This window comes from Brassica napus, chromosome C7 (assembly GCF_020379485.1).
Source record: "Brassica napus cultivar Da-Ae chromosome C7, Da-Ae, whole genome shotgun sequence".
NCBI classification, from domain to species: Eukaryota; Viridiplantae; Streptophyta; class Magnoliopsida; order Brassicales; family Brassicaceae; genus Brassica; species Brassica napus.
The window spans coordinates 20,672,227-20,687,093 of record NC_063450.1 but is presented as its reverse complement, the minus strand read 5'-3'; the positions used below and the strand labels follow the sequence as shown (position 1 = coordinate 20,687,093).

The 14,867-nt window shown below is 33.8% G+C and overlaps 1 protein-coding gene and 2 long non-coding RNA genes across 3 annotated transcripts; 2 read left to right on the top strand and 1 right to left on the bottom strand.

Moving 5' to 3' along the window:
- The first annotated feature begins 76 nt into the window (after nucleotides 1-76).
- LOC106421811 lies at nucleotides 77-1,962 on the top strand. Its single transcript, XR_001284256.3, has 2 exons — nucleotides 77-265; nucleotides 516-1,962. It is a non-coding gene; the product is annotated as an uncharacterized LOC106421811 (long non-coding RNA).
- Nucleotides 1,963-6,398: 4,436 nt separating this feature from the next.
- LOC125590251 lies at nucleotides 6,399-8,673 on the top strand. The gene is made up of 2 exons (XR_007326550.1): nucleotides 6,399-7,684; nucleotides 8,058-8,673. It is a non-coding gene; the product is annotated as an uncharacterized LOC125590251 (long non-coding RNA).
- A 187-nt stretch (nucleotides 8,674-8,860) lies between these two features.
- Nucleotides 8,861-14,293, bottom strand: LOC106421817 (probable LRR receptor-like serine/threonine-protein kinase At1g29720). The gene is made up of 25 exons (XM_048763622.1): nucleotides 14,127-14,293; nucleotides 13,839-14,016; nucleotides 13,701-13,772; nucleotides 13,544-13,615; nucleotides 13,397-13,468; nucleotides 13,250-13,321; nucleotides 13,081-13,152; nucleotides 12,915-12,986; nucleotides 12,768-12,839; nucleotides 12,600-12,662; nucleotides 12,445-12,516; nucleotides 12,298-12,360; nucleotides 12,142-12,210; nucleotides 12,000-12,050; nucleotides 11,848-11,889; nucleotides 11,695-11,738; nucleotides 11,212-11,600; nucleotides 10,937-11,132; nucleotides 10,829-10,849; nucleotides 10,569-10,724; nucleotides 10,406-10,497; nucleotides 10,026-10,236; nucleotides 9,707-9,938; nucleotides 9,468-9,621; nucleotides 8,861-9,393 (listed from the first exon to the last, which is right to left on the bottom strand). Exons 1-25 carry the CDS (start codon nucleotides 14,230-14,232, stop codon nucleotides 9,034-9,036), a joined length of 3,003 nt encoding a protein of 1,000 aa, XP_048619579.1. The 5' UTR covers nucleotides 14,233-14,293; the 3' UTR covers nucleotides 8,861-9,033.
- Between the last annotated feature and the right edge of the window lie 574 nt (nucleotides 14,294-14,867).

Genomic DNA, 14,867 nt, shown 5'->3' with positions numbered 1-14,867 from the left:
GACTGACTAATAGAGATATATAGGGTCAAAAATTAATTAATAATGTTAACTTCCAAGTTATAATTAATGGTAACAGACAAGTTATTGAATGCTTGATATTGCATGTCTCCTAGTATGTTTTGTTGATTTATTTAGTAGGTCAATTGACGCTGCGGTCTATGGACGCAGTTGACCTTCTTTTTTTTCCAACAAAAGCTCGATCTGGTGTATGCGAGCAAAGTGATCAAACGATCCAACTTTCTGATCGATCGAGATCTAATCCCAGGTAACTTGTCCGACCAAATAAAAAAGAAATTTTTTTTTCTTTATTTCTTTTATGCATTTTTCTTGATTTATATTTATACATGAGACAGTGTAAAGTAAATCTGGGCGAAGGTTTTTGTTGGTTACTGATGTGTTTATTCGTTTTGTATTCTTTTTTCTTGTAAGTTGTTTTATTGAGTTAAAGCTAGTCTGGAACTATAAGTTTTCCTTGGAACAAACCATATAACTGACGCCTTAGTTATTGATTGCAGACTGTGCAACATGGAATATCCAAAGTGGATTGATCTTTCGATAACATCCATGCTTGTGGGGTGTCTGAATGACTACTTGATTAGCTTGTCTTGGGGCTTGAGATACACTGGGTCAAATTGTCCTTAGCCAACATAACCTACTTGATTTTATTGTCTTGGGACTTAGATTAGATTCCTCGTTTAGATCTGAAAAGACATGTCATTGTGAGTATGGTTCACTTCTCTCCTCCCTTCATCATCTTAACAATTAGAAAAGAAAAAAAAATTCAGATGATTTCGTGTGGAGTAAAGGAGTTGGAAATTTTCATGTGACCCCATTATTTTACTTCGAACGGAGTGATCACACAAGCTCGAAGCAAGGTAGAAAAATTTCCTATGACCCCGTTATTAATAGCATACACTTTGCAGAGCAAGAAAAAAATAAAAGAAGAGAAATCGATTCAGAGAAGTGAGAAAAGAGAGACGAAACGAATCAGAATAAGACTGCATGGTTGATCAAAAACCTAAATGGGTAATAGTCCATGTGTCTTTTGATCGATACTCCCAAGATGAGGCTGCTCGTTAAATTATCAAATACGGTCAGCAATGGTGAATTTAAATTATCTTTTGTGAGTTGTGGGCTGAAAATGATTAGGTTGCTAAGTAGATGTCAAATACATTGAAGTACATTCTAAGGTTGGTACTAATTGATATGGCTTACAACTCGTTAACGTGAAAGTGGTGTTCTGAAGGTTAAGTGAGTTCCCATGTTTTCAAACCTTTCCACTAGACTCTGAATTGTTGTGTGTCTTTACATGAAGAAAAGTTAAGGTTAAGTCTAGGAGAATTGATATATCTTGTTTTCTAGTACATATTAATATGGTTCAAGGATTTTTGGATTTTCTATCTATGTTTTCAGGTAATATAAGTGCTTGGACGGTTCCGGAGACTTCAGTGAAATTTTACAGGGATTTCAATGAATTTTTGTGATGATTTGAAGCACTAGGAGAAAATGAAAGAAAAGGATCGATCTATCCCATTCCAGACCAAAACTGAATCGATCGATCCATTGAAAAAACAGCAAACTGGTCGTCTCAGCAAACCGCATTGATTAATGCAACTTCCCAATCGATCGATATGACAATTGCAAACAAAGTATTCGATTGATGCAAATTGATTGGACGAGCTGAAGGTGAAGAAACATTTCTTGCAAAAATGCATCAATCGACGGGAAAATCCGATTGATGGGATCCGCGTGAGCTGAGATGAAATTTTCATTTTCCTGTTTTGGTTTTGTCTTTTTTCCAAAAAAATTCCCCTTGTCTATAAATACCCCTAGGACGAAAACTAGAGGGCGAAGCTTTATTTTGCAATAGACTATTAGGTTTTTGAATTGAGGGGAGACGAGAGTTTATATTCTGAACCCCAATTGTTTCTCTTTAACCTAATGACATTTTCCATATTAATATGTGCTTTTGCTTCCATGTGTAAGTAGTTTCACTGCTAGGTTGAAGGTTGTCAATGGATTTGAAAAGATTTAATGTTAAGGTTTGATAGATTAGGAAATTTTCATTAGACTTCTTTACCTGGATTTTTCTTCATGCATGAACTTCATTGATTACTTAGCTCATTGACCTTAGGTTCATTAAAGGTAGCGAAATTTGGCCTACTTTCCTGAAACAAATCCTTGTGAGCAAAGTGTCCTAAGCCTGCAAAAGTTGATGTTAAGGTGCTTTATGAACATATAATAACTTTCTTCTTTATGCATGTTTATCTTCCTAAGTTCAACGAAAGTTAGTTCATAAGGTTGTTTAAACATAGTAATTGGAGCCACAACAGTGAAAAGATTATAAAACAGTCTTATGAGTTCAAGAATGGTTCTTCATCAATTTCATGACAAAACCATTGCATTCATGATCTGATTTCTTGTAAATTACATGATGCCTAACGCTTTTCTCTTATAGTTTACATCTCTCCTTATTTACTGCATTATTTAGTTTCTCTACAAAAAACGACAATGGAACAAGAGATGAATGATAGATTCTGAATTACCACATCGTTTACATTTCGGGTCCGCTTCTATGTGTCTCTCAATAAGTCTCTCTCCCACCAGGAGTGCACTTTTAAAGAGTTTCCATACGAAGACCTTGACTTTAGAGGAGCAAGGTAAATTCCAGACATTTTTCGACCAATTAAATTCTCCCCCGCCAGGGCCATTAAGATGATTATCCTCAATATCAACAGCAGCAAAGTAGCCCGATTTAGTGGTGTACTCACCGGTCTTCGTGCCTAGCCAAACCAACTTATCGGGAGCCCCCGTGCTGCTTGGTTTCAACCGTAGGATACTCTCTTAAAAGGCAGGCAGCACGAGTTGAATTTTTTCTCGATCCCACGCCTTAATTTCTGGTATCATCGAGTCTGCCAGAGTCATCTCTGTACTTTGTTCACCAGGGATATTATTTATTTTATGGTCTTCTTTGGTAGTTGAATATGCATATTTTATGGATGTTATCTCAACTTTTTATGGTCTTCTTGGATCATTGGATGGTAAATATTAACGATACGTATTTTGTGGGATAATTATCTTCTTCTTCTTTTTGTAAAAGGGCATTGGGATAATTATCTTCTTTGTTGTCTTCCAGGGTCTTGGATAGTATACATAATTATGGATATTTACTACTTTTGTTATGGTCTTCTTATATATTTGACCAAAAAAGTAAAGAAATTCTTGGGTTCTCCAGATTCACCAACCAATAGTGTTTGAGTATTTGATATTTGATATCTTTTAAAAAAGAAAACACAATTGAATTTCCAAATAAGATTATATTTTCAAAATAAAACAATAAATATACATAAAATAGTTACAAAAAATAAATAAATAAATATTGTTAAACCGTTAGCAAAATACTAAATCCTATACCCTAAATCCTAAACTACAAATCCTAAATTATAAACCTTAAATCTTGAATAAACCGTAAACCATTGGAAAATTTTAAACCTTAAATCATACATTAAAAACTAAATCTTAATAACACTAAACCCTAAACCCTAATCACTAAACCCTAAACCCTTGGATAAACCCTGAACCCTCGGATAAATCATAAAATCTAAATCAAAAATATTTAAAATTAAACCCTAGAGTTTATGATTTATCCAAGGGTTCAGAGTTTATCCAAGGGTTTAGGGTTTAGGGATTAGGATTTAGGGTTTAGTGTTATTAAAATTTAGTTTTTAATGTATCATTTAGGGTTTAAGATTTTCCAACGGTTTAGAGTTTATCCAAAGTTTAAGGTTTAACGTTTAGGGTTTAGGGTTTAGGATTTAAGGTATAGAGTTTAGTATTTTGCCGAAGACTTAACAATATTAATTAATTTATTTTTTGTAACTATTTTTTATGTATTTTATTATTTTATTTTAAAAATATAATCTAATTTGGATATTTAATTTTATTTCCTTTTTTAAAAGATATCAAATATCAAATATCAAATACTCAAACACTATTGGGTGAACCCAAGAATTTCTCAAAAAAGTATTGTCAAACTAGCAGTTTGTGCAAGTTGCATAGGTGGACAGTTACACGATAGTTAATGCTTGATGTTTCTTGTCCTTTTATTTGTTTATAAACCCTGCCCTACGGAAGTAAATGTGTGAATTTATATAAATATTTTCAATTTTAATAAGTATTTGAAAATATAAATTTAATTTTAGTTGAAGCTAGCGTAAATTTTAATATTTATTTTGTTATTCGTTTTAAAAATCCTAAGTATGTATCACATTAAAAGATTTTCACGAACATAAGTCGTTTTACAATTTTAAATTTTTGTTCCACGTTAATTACAATACTAAGTTTAAATATTTGTTAACTGTGATTACTAGTCTAAATAATACACAAAACTAACATGGATTATTTATTCATTTATATGTTTCTATTGAATTTATTAGTAATTTCATTTTTATATTTTCTCTAAGGGAATAACCAATTCACTGTAATAAAAACATCTCGAATTATGTAAACATCATGAAAAATTGGCAAGGTCTCCATAACTTATGTTCAGTCTTTTAAAAAAAAACTTATGTTCAATCTTTTGGTACTATTTGTAATACTAATGGCTATTTCGTTCAGCGCACTCACTGCAATAATATAACAAACAATATCAATTATATGAGTACCAATTTTTTTTTTTTTTTTTGTAACTGATGAGTACCAATTTTGAATGTGACTTTATAAAGTTTAGAAAATGGCGATTCTTCTCATAAATTATATATAGTGATTCTTGGTATGTCTATTTCTTGGTTAATCATAATGTTATCATCAGGAAGCCATTAAATAGATAAATTTTATATAATAACACAGGAAAAAGGTTGTTGCTATACTTTAGAACCTTCATTAGATGTTCATTTAAAAACGCTCTCCTTTGTTCTTATTTATGAAAATATTTTTGTAAACATTAAATTTGATCATGTTATCAGCAAAGTTAAAATATCTTACTGATACCTTTGATTAGTTAATTTTTTCTTTTTTAATATAAATGTTAAATTTTATACAAAACTCTTAAAATTTTTGACAGAAATATAGAAATAACTGGTAATAGAAAGAAAAAGAAAACTAAGCAACAACAAAAAGAAAGAAACAAGCAACTACAAGTGCTAACATACATTGAACTAAGACATGGTAAACTAGAAAATGAAAGCAGAAACTAGACCAAGGATACATTACCGCAGGAGAAAAAACCTTTGAAAATACATGAGATGCCTTGGTAAAAATTGGCTTGCCTGCAGTGCTTCTCCAATTGATTGGTTCTGTCTCGCGCAGCTTTGATCCTAGCCGCTGGATTAGTTAAGATTTTATTAAAATCAAAATGAAATTTTTGATTAGTCCATCAATTGTTTCTGGTTGATTAAAAGCGTGAATTAGCTGAAATATGCAACATACAAATATATAATCTATAGAACGAATACACAATTTAAATTATCTTTCATCCATTACGTCTGTAGAGGCGAAATAGGTATCAGTCCGACCAAAACAAAATAATGAAGTGTTGGGACATCTATAATGGAAATGGTCTGTTTAAATATTTTGACATTTCTTTTGAAAGATTCTCTGCTTAAGTAATAATGTAATTGGTATATACCCAAATAATGTTACGTCTCACTTTTTCCAAATTAATCCAAGAATGTGAATACGTAGAAAGAGTCAAGATGGATAACACAAATCACATCATGTCCCTATGGTCTGTCTAAACTCTAAAGAAACCACTCACTTTAAGGGCCTGACTCGTTTCCTGCTACCATCCGCAAATGCAGCTTTTGCGGTTGCTAGCGGTTGACAGCGTTTCGAAACAATCATACAAACGCTACAAATTGCTTCAAACCACTTCGAACCTCTTAAAATCAAAAGCTGGTTCCAGCTAGCGTTTGCGGTTGCGGACGGTTGCGGGAGGATAATTTTTTTTTTTTTTTTTTTAAAAAAACCATATAAATACAAAAATAAAAATATTCAATAAAAATTTTAAATTGGAATTATAAAAATACTAAAATATATCTATTATATTTTAATTAATATTATAAAATTTTAAAATAAAAATATTTTCTATAATATTAAAAATTTAAAACTATAACTTTCTAAATATAATTTTCATATTTATTATAATATTATGATTTTTGATATTTTTTATAATTATATAAAATGTAAATATTGTTAATTTATTATTTAACCGATGTTGTATTTGGTAGTTAACAAGTCATAAGTATCCGCAAACGCACCAATTTCTAACCGCAGAACCAGTCGTACAAATCTCTTAAAACCGCTAGAAACCGCAACCATCCGCATCCGCAAACTTCCGCAACCGCAACTGCTGCGTTTGAACCAGTCAGGCCGTTAATTTAACACCACTTGTTGTACAAAAAATGTTTAACCATAAAGTCCTGTCTCTGGTAAAAGAAAACTCAATAAACACAACGCCTATTAGTCAAGTAGGAGGACTTTTCGTATTTCGATTTATTCTCCTGTATTAGCTTTATCAAGTGAATTAAATACAACATGAAACCCTTTTCTAGTACCGCACTAATGATTTGAGTTAATTTTGCACTTCTCTCGAGCCTAATGTCTCCCTACAACAAGAACCACAGTGTGAAGATTATCAAGGTTGAATAGCTAAAGAGCATAAGCTGATCCGGAAGATAACGTAATCACCACAGTGGATGGCTTGATGCGCAAGTCTCTATGAACTCTACGGTAGGAGTCTCGGAGATGATATGTTATGTCTCCCCTGGAAGCATCTTTCACTTCTCTACTTCCAAGATTCTTTGCCCGAATTTAAACCAAACCAAACTGTAGCTACAAATGGAGGCAAGCCTCCGGCCTGGTTAGAGAGCTTTGATTCATTTGACAAATCAATAATCTAAGAGCAATTTTAATGGAAGTTTCTCACTACGTTATATGGAATTGGAAGTGGATACACGGAAGCACGAAACACACATTTTTAAAAAAATTTAGGAAGCGAGTATGTGTTGGAGTCGTATATATATAAATATATATATTAAACACCAAAATTAATATATGTATAATAAAATATTGTAAATAGTAACATCCAGTAGATAATTCATATACTATAAATCAAATACAATAAATATGTATAATTGCAAAGAACAAATATAATAATATATGTAAATCTTATGTATATTTATATTGCTTTGAAACTGAAAAAATAAAGCACGACAATTAGTTGATTCATGCACAGCAATTGAATAGTACAAACAACATAAAACATAACGAATAAGTGAACAAAACGTATTACAATTAATTAGATCATTATTCAGAAACACGGAGTTAGGAATGAATTTGCCTTTTTTTTTTAATTTTCAGCTCCAGTGTTAATGAATTAGGATTTTAATAAAGTGAGCTATGAAAGCTCCATTAGTCCAATGGTTGACTAATGATTCATTAATGTTTTTAAGCTATAAGTTATGAGTTTCGATTCCCCAAAAAACAGAATTACGCGGAATTAATTGTAAAAAAATTAACTAAGTTGGGCCAGAACCAATTAAACTTGCAAGCCCACAAAAATAATATTTCATCTTCTTTCCACCTACGAACCATGCGTTTCCATCACGCTTCCAAACAACACAATTCTGGAAACGCGATTCCGAGCCATTCCGCTTCCTCTTCGGACCTCCACCGGCGATTCCATGTAACGCACGAAATTCTCAATCCAAATATTATATATATAAGAATTAGTGTTTTCTTTACGAAAATTAGTATTTAATTATGGGTATTTAAAATTATGGGAAACTCACACCAAAGTATCTAAATTTATTTAGATACAAGCCTATTAATTTATAATATTTATATTTTCTAATTTTGAGAATCTTTGGTTAAATACCCTCGTTAAAGATGCTCAAAGCTGCATCTCATTTTGAAAAGAGATTGTTGTGGAGTCTTTATGATGTCTAAAAATGTGGATCAAGAAGCTTCCAAGCAAATGCTTAACAAAGTTCACCACGTTTAATTGTGTGCGGACATGTTTCACAATTGTGATCGAGTATCAGAATTTTTCATCATAGGCTCGAAGCTTTGTTTACACAACGGTCTAGATAAAACAATGGCCTGTGGACTAAGAGGGTACAGGTCGTAAGCAGACTCACAAGTGACAAGACAAAGGAATTGATACGAGGTAATCTGAAGGTAGGGACGATGTCCCAATCTCTGATGATCGCTTAAACCTCAGTTCATCTCCATACACTCCAGGGTCTAAGATTATCTGTTCTATCTCTGTCTCACCTTCAAGCATCTTCACAACTTCCGACATGGTTGGTCTTAAGGTCGGAGACTTGTTGGAACATAGAAGCGATACCTTTATCATTCTCTCTGCCTCCTTAACATCATACAATCCTTCAAGCTTCGGATCCAGAATCTCTGAGAATCACTCAATTATAACTTGGTATAATTAATTGTATAATTTGCTATAACTATAATTTAGGTATACCAAGTTATACCATTGTTAAATACCAAGCTATATTCAGACAATTGTACAACTTAGTGTAACTAAATTATAATTATACCAAGTAATACAATTATCTCAAGGTAATCTTGGTATAACTGTATAACAGAGTATAATTATAACTCTAGGTATACCAAGTTGTACTTCCATCAATTAAGATTTAAAATTTAAAAGTTTAATTTAGGAAGAAATGTAGGGATAAAAATGAAAATCTAATAATTCACTAAAGAGTATAGACTATTTAAAATTAAGTGAGAAATGATGGATTATATTTTTTCATTCAGAGAATTTGAGAATATGGTCCTCATAAGTTGCTAGAAATAGAAAAAAAAAATTCTTGATTTAAAATTTAAAGGCTTCAAAATATGACTTAGAATATAACTTTTATTAACTTTTGGGTTTTGATTTTTCTACAACATTTTATTCCCAACTAATCCAGCTTCAGTATCCACAATTTTACGACATGTGATTTAGTGATTGAGTCAGACATGTTTTATAACTATGATCGAGTTTCCGAGTGGTTCATTATAGATTCGAAGCTACGGTCTAGAGAAAACAGTGGACTCTGGACTAAGAGGGTACAGGTCGTAAGCAGATTCACAAGACGAAGGAATTGACACGAGGTAGTCAGAAGGTAAAGATGATGTACCAATCTCTGAAAATCTCTTAAATCTTAGTTCATCTCCGTACACTCCAGGATCTGCGATGATCTGTTCTATCTCTGTCTCACCTTCAAGCATCTTCACAACTTCCGACATGGTTGGTCTTAAGGTCGGAGACTTGTTGGAACATAGAAGCGATATCTTTATCATTCTCTCTGCCTCCATCACATCATACAATCCTTCAAGCTTCGGATCCAGAATCTCTGAGAAAGCTCCTTTCTTCTGTAAAACAAACGCCTGAAATTGAAAAATCAAGAAACTTGTTAAGCACGCAACGCAGATCCTTGTGGGGGAAGTATTGGGTTGAGTACCCAATCGAGAAGACCAACGCAACATTCGTTATCTGGTGTATAATTAGCATTGCTCTTTCCACTAACAATCTCCATGGCCACCACACCGAAGCTGTAAACATCTGCCTTTTCTGTTAAGTGACCCCTCATTACATATTCAGGAGCCATGTAGCCTCTGCAACCAGAACAACATTTTAACATGATACTGAAAAAAATTATCAAATGTTGGATTCATGTGTATGACTGACTACACAACTGACATTGTTCCAGCAACTTTGGTGGTAATGTGGCTCTTCTCGTCTTCATGAAGCCTAGCCAACCCGAAATCCGAAATCTTTGAGTTCAGATCCTTGTCTAGCAGTACATTTGTCCCTTTGATGTCTCTGTGAATGATCTTAACAGCTGAATCTTCATGAAGAAAAGCAAGCCCTCTCGCGATTCCTAAGCATATTTTGTGTCTTGTTCCCCATTCTAGTTTCAGACCGCTTCTTCCTGCACACAACAGTTACAAGAAAACAATCAACCTCAAGACAGGAGAAGCACCCAGCAACAAGATTTGTTTCATAGTCAGAACTTTACCAAATAATGCATCAGCAAGACAATTGTTCTCCAAGTACTCATAGACAAGAAGAAGCTGATTATTCTCACAACAGCATCCATAGAGCTTCACAAGATTTGGATGCTGCAGGCAGGCGATCATACCGATCTCGTTTACAAACTCTTTGTTTCCTTGACATGATTTGGAAGATAGCTTCTTTACCGCGATCAGTGTTCCATCTGGTAATTGTCCCTGTATCGTCAGAGTCAGCTTTAATATATTCCAATTTAAAGAATAGCTCTCCCGTACCAAGGGTAATTTGAACCCGGGACACAAGAGAAACAACCCTATTGTGTTACCACTAGGACACGACACCTTGGTTAACAGTTACATTTCTTGAACTTAAAAACACTTTTGTTACCTTATATACAGATCCAAACCCGCCTTCTCCAATCTTGTTTAAGGGATCAAAATTGTCAGTTGCAACTTTTAGTTGCTTCAAACTGAAGGAACCTGTTGTCATTTAGATCGTTTAGCTCTTTCTTTTACAAATACACCAACAACAGAACTTTAACTGATATTACCTCTCTTTCCTGAATCTTCATTTCTAACACATTTCTTCCAGTAGAATGCGCCGACAATCAAGAAAGCAAGAGAGAGTATCAAGGCTGTTATGACGAGAATGAGAGGATATATTCTTGGTTTGTGTGCTTTTCTGACTAGAAGAGGATGTACTTGAGCTGAAGATATACACAAGAAAAATAATGGGAGATAGATTGATCCATATTCATACATAAATTTTGCCAAAAATAGGATTAAACGACTGGACATTTCTTTTTCTTACCCCCACATTCAGATTCAGAACCTGAGAAAACAAGAACATGAAATGAATCAAGATGAAAGTTGATGAGAGAAACTTGATGCTGTTTTATACCAAAGAACTTTCACTTACTGGGACAGACTGAGATTGCAGATATGAGAGAGCCATAGTTCCCTCTTTTTGGAATGATCGTTGTGCCTTTCCCTGCCCAGTAAAGCCGTATCTCTAAAGTGTTATCAGTCACGGTCGTGTTCATTTCTTTTATAACTTCCTTGTGAGTTCCATTAGCCTCTTCTCTTATGTTGAAATCCTCCCAAATCAACTTCCCCTGAACAGATAACAAAGAATTAGCCAAAGATGCTAAAAAGACTTCTTGGGAAATCCACAGCTAAAAGATGTAAATGTACCTGAACGTAAATGTTAAAGAACCGTTTGGCTAGCCTAGCATATGGTTCCTCATCAGAGAATTGAATCTCCGCAAAATGGAGTTTTACATTGTAGCTTCCATTTTCAAAACAAAAAGCAAAGTAAGCCAGACTCAGGGGAGAACGTCGAGCTGTCTGATAAAGTTCAGGATATTTTGCTGACACAGGAGATTCTGATGAAATCGAGTATGTATCTTCAGTTATTATATCATCCATAAAGTCACCAGTATTGCTGAATCCCCATTTTTTTCCATGATAGTTCATAGCTGAACCGGTTAGTACAGAGTTATCAGCCTCGTATAAGAACCTTCCTCGAGAGTTTTCGATAGTTACATCAGGTCCCCCGCAGTTTATATGAAGGGATGTACTATCTGTAAAAAATTAGATTTCTTTTAGATCATACTCAAGCTAAAACACAACTTGAAAATGGAAGCAAAACAAAAGACAAACAAAAACAACACTTACAATTTTTACACTGGTTTATGGCAGAACATGGAAGAAGTCTGGTTCTGTATTAAGAACAATGAGTTAATAACAGTATGCATTGTGTTCCAAAAAAAAAGAGTTAATAACAGTATGCATCGTGAAATTGGTTAGATTGGTCAAAAATGTTCTTACAGACTGTTTCGTGAACTTGAGCTCTCATATGTGTTTACATTCCTGCATCAAAACATAATATTCATCAAGCTTTCAGAAAGTCTAAAAAGAAAAATAAACAGTAGTTTTTTTTTAAAAGAAACAGTAGTTAGGATAACAATAGAAGAATATACGTCCTCTCTCTGCAGCTTGGAGACCATGTGAAGTTATTATACGAAAGATCACTGTCCATTGCAAAAGCCAAAATAAAAGCAAGAGATTATAGCCTATTAAGGTTGAGATATATTTTTAACATGAAAGTGACACTGGCCATACATATTGGTGCTTGCAGTAAGGAAAGGTCCTGATTCAACTTTTCCTGACAACATATTTCCAGCCAAATATCTAAAAGAATTGAAACCATGAGATGAGTTCTAAAACTTTGCCTCATACTCTAACATGCTCTAATCATTTAATACTAATGGGACATACGTATATTTTGGTGCGGTTGCATCTGCTGGTATTTCTCCAGTCAGTCTATTAAAAGAAAGATCGCTGCCCGGAAAAGAAAGACATGCATCTTTGTCAAAAGATTGGATGGTATTACACAAAATGCCGAGTGGTATACATGAAACTTACAGAGTCATGAGATAGGGAAGATCCCAGATAGTGGTTGGGATAGGTCCGGTTAAGTTCATATTTCTGAGAACCCTATAAAATTAACAGAATCAGTCTTGAGCCTTAAACAAGATTTGCTTGAGCAGCGACATTAATAGTTGTAAGACATTGCATACAAATATTTCAGGTTCTTGCTAGTTATATGAGGAAATTGTCCCAATGTTGTGTCACTGATCCTCCTACATAGACAAAAAAAATAAAAATAATGGATACAGTTTAGATTTGAGAAGACCAATATGCTTCTGTATCTTCGTTCTTGGATGTTTTGAGAGAGTATTACTTACAGGTCGAACAAATTCTCTAGTTGAAAGATGGAGTCTGGAATAGGTTCTGTTAGGCCACTTGCATAGAGTTCTCTGATTAAAAATAGGCACAATCAGATAACATTGACACTGATTGAAATGCTTCAAGCTTTCAAAAATTTGGCTTACAATCTTTGAAGTTTAGATAAGGTCCCCATTAACTCCGGAATGGGTCCATTAAGGCGATTATCGCTGAAACGGCTGCAAACAATAGAATGAAAAAGTGTCAGACACAATAATTATATAGAACAGAGTTAAGAGACCATCTTGTAATGAAAAGTAAACTGATAATTACAGATTTGTCAGATTTTTTAGTCTTGCTATTGTCTTGGGTATGCCTCCAACTAATTGGTTAGAAGAGAGTACTCTGGGAGAATCAGCAAAGCAAAAGCAATATTATTTTGTCTAGTCTGTAATCTTGAATAACTGATCTAGAGATTGGTTAAAAGCATTTTTTTTCTTACAATCCTTCTAGGTTAACTAGGTTCCCAAGTTCTATAGGGATAGTTCCAGAAAATTGATTGGCTTCAAGATCTCTGAAAAACATGCATACGAAAAACAAAATTAGTTTCCAATTTTCCAGAATGATGAAACTTCATATCTAATCATACAATTTAGTGAGGTTAATAAACTTCCCCAGGCCTTTAGGAATGCCTCCTGATAGGCGATTGGCACAGACAGAGCTACAAAGAAAAATTCAGGTAAATTTAGAAGCATTTCTCACTTCCTTCACAAGAAACTCGAGATAAAAGACTTACATAGATGTGAGGTAAGGCAGTGAGGCCCATTCCATAGGGATTGAGCCATTAAGGTAATTCCGGCACAAGTCACTACACAAACAAACCAAAAATGCTCCGGTTTTGTCAACTTAAACATTGAAAGCAGAGGAAACTGAACACAAAAATCCCTCCTCACATCAATTTAAGATACTGAAGCTTTGAGAGTTCTGGTGGAAGTCTACCCGGAAGGCTGAATGTCTTAATGATACTGCACGTGAAGTAACATTAGTTATATAGATCCCAAAACCAGAGAAACAAACGTCTAGTTTCTTACAAGTGTGTGATATGACAAGTGTTGTTGTTGTTGAAACCACAGTCACATCTGATTGTGCTGTTCTGACCTTCCTTGAGGACATATTGAGTTATCACCAGAGTCTTTGTGAGACATGGATCTTCACTTAGGTTCAGGTGCTTAACACCAAGCGTCGATGCAATATCCTTAAGGGCTTCCACTGGTAAAGACCAACAAATCAAAAAGAAAACAAAATTTAGTTCAAATTCACGATGATTAGCCAATTTTGTTTGGCGACATTACATATAGATGCAATAAAAACCATTCAACCTTCATCTGGGTGCAGCGAAGGAGAAGCAGTGACTGTACAGACCAAGTAGATAAGAGTAAGAACAGAGAGAAGAGAACTAAAAAGGCACCTTTGCGACATGACCATAAGTTTGTAAGTTGCAGACAAGGAAGATTATGTCCAAGTGATCTACAAAGCTGTGCCTTGTGTTCTGTAAAATAAAACTTTTTCCTCAGGCCCCACTAAAAATAATTCTTTTAGGCCCCACTAAAAATAATTCTTTCCCTTATCATGTAAAGTCCCTTTCGGTAAATGGTGATCCTCTTATATAAAGTTTTACTTTTCTTTTATTGATAGAGGTATATGGGCGAAAGTTCAACTAATTTCACAAGAGAAAATACCAACGAATAGTCTGGTCACGAATTTCCATAGGAATAGTCAGGTCTCGAATTTCCAAATGAACCTTAAAGCATGGTTCCATATCATCTGGCCATTCAAATGGCAACTTAGTTCATGGCTGACGGGCTTACCCATTATTCCAAATTTCTCTTTTATCATCAGCCTACCACCGTTTGGTTATAAGGTTTTATGTTCCCAAATTGCTAATTAAATTGTCATATATATTATTAAAAGTGAAATACTTTTTAAAATTGTTTAAACACATTATAGCACTATAAATAAAAATTGTTTGGAAACATGAATACAAGTATTTAAAAAAAAAGCATAGTGTCATTTTTTTAATTTTATTAATATAATTACTTTAGTTGTCTTTCCATATTTAG

Bases quoted from the DNA above. Each gene is read 5' to 3' on its own strand.
- LOC106421817 (XM_048763622.1), bottom strand. From the start codon at position 14,232: ATGGTCATGTCGCAAAGGTGCCTTTTTAGTTCTCTTCTCTCTGTTCTT. The intron at 10,237-10,405 runs GTAACAAAAGTG...CTGACGATACAG, and splicing joins GGTTTGGATCTGTATATAAG to GGACAATTACCAGATGGAAC. The intron at 9,394-9,467 runs GTACTCAACCCA...TTTCAATTTCAG, and splicing joins GCGTTGGTCTTCTCGATTGG to GCGTTTGTTTTACAGAAGAA.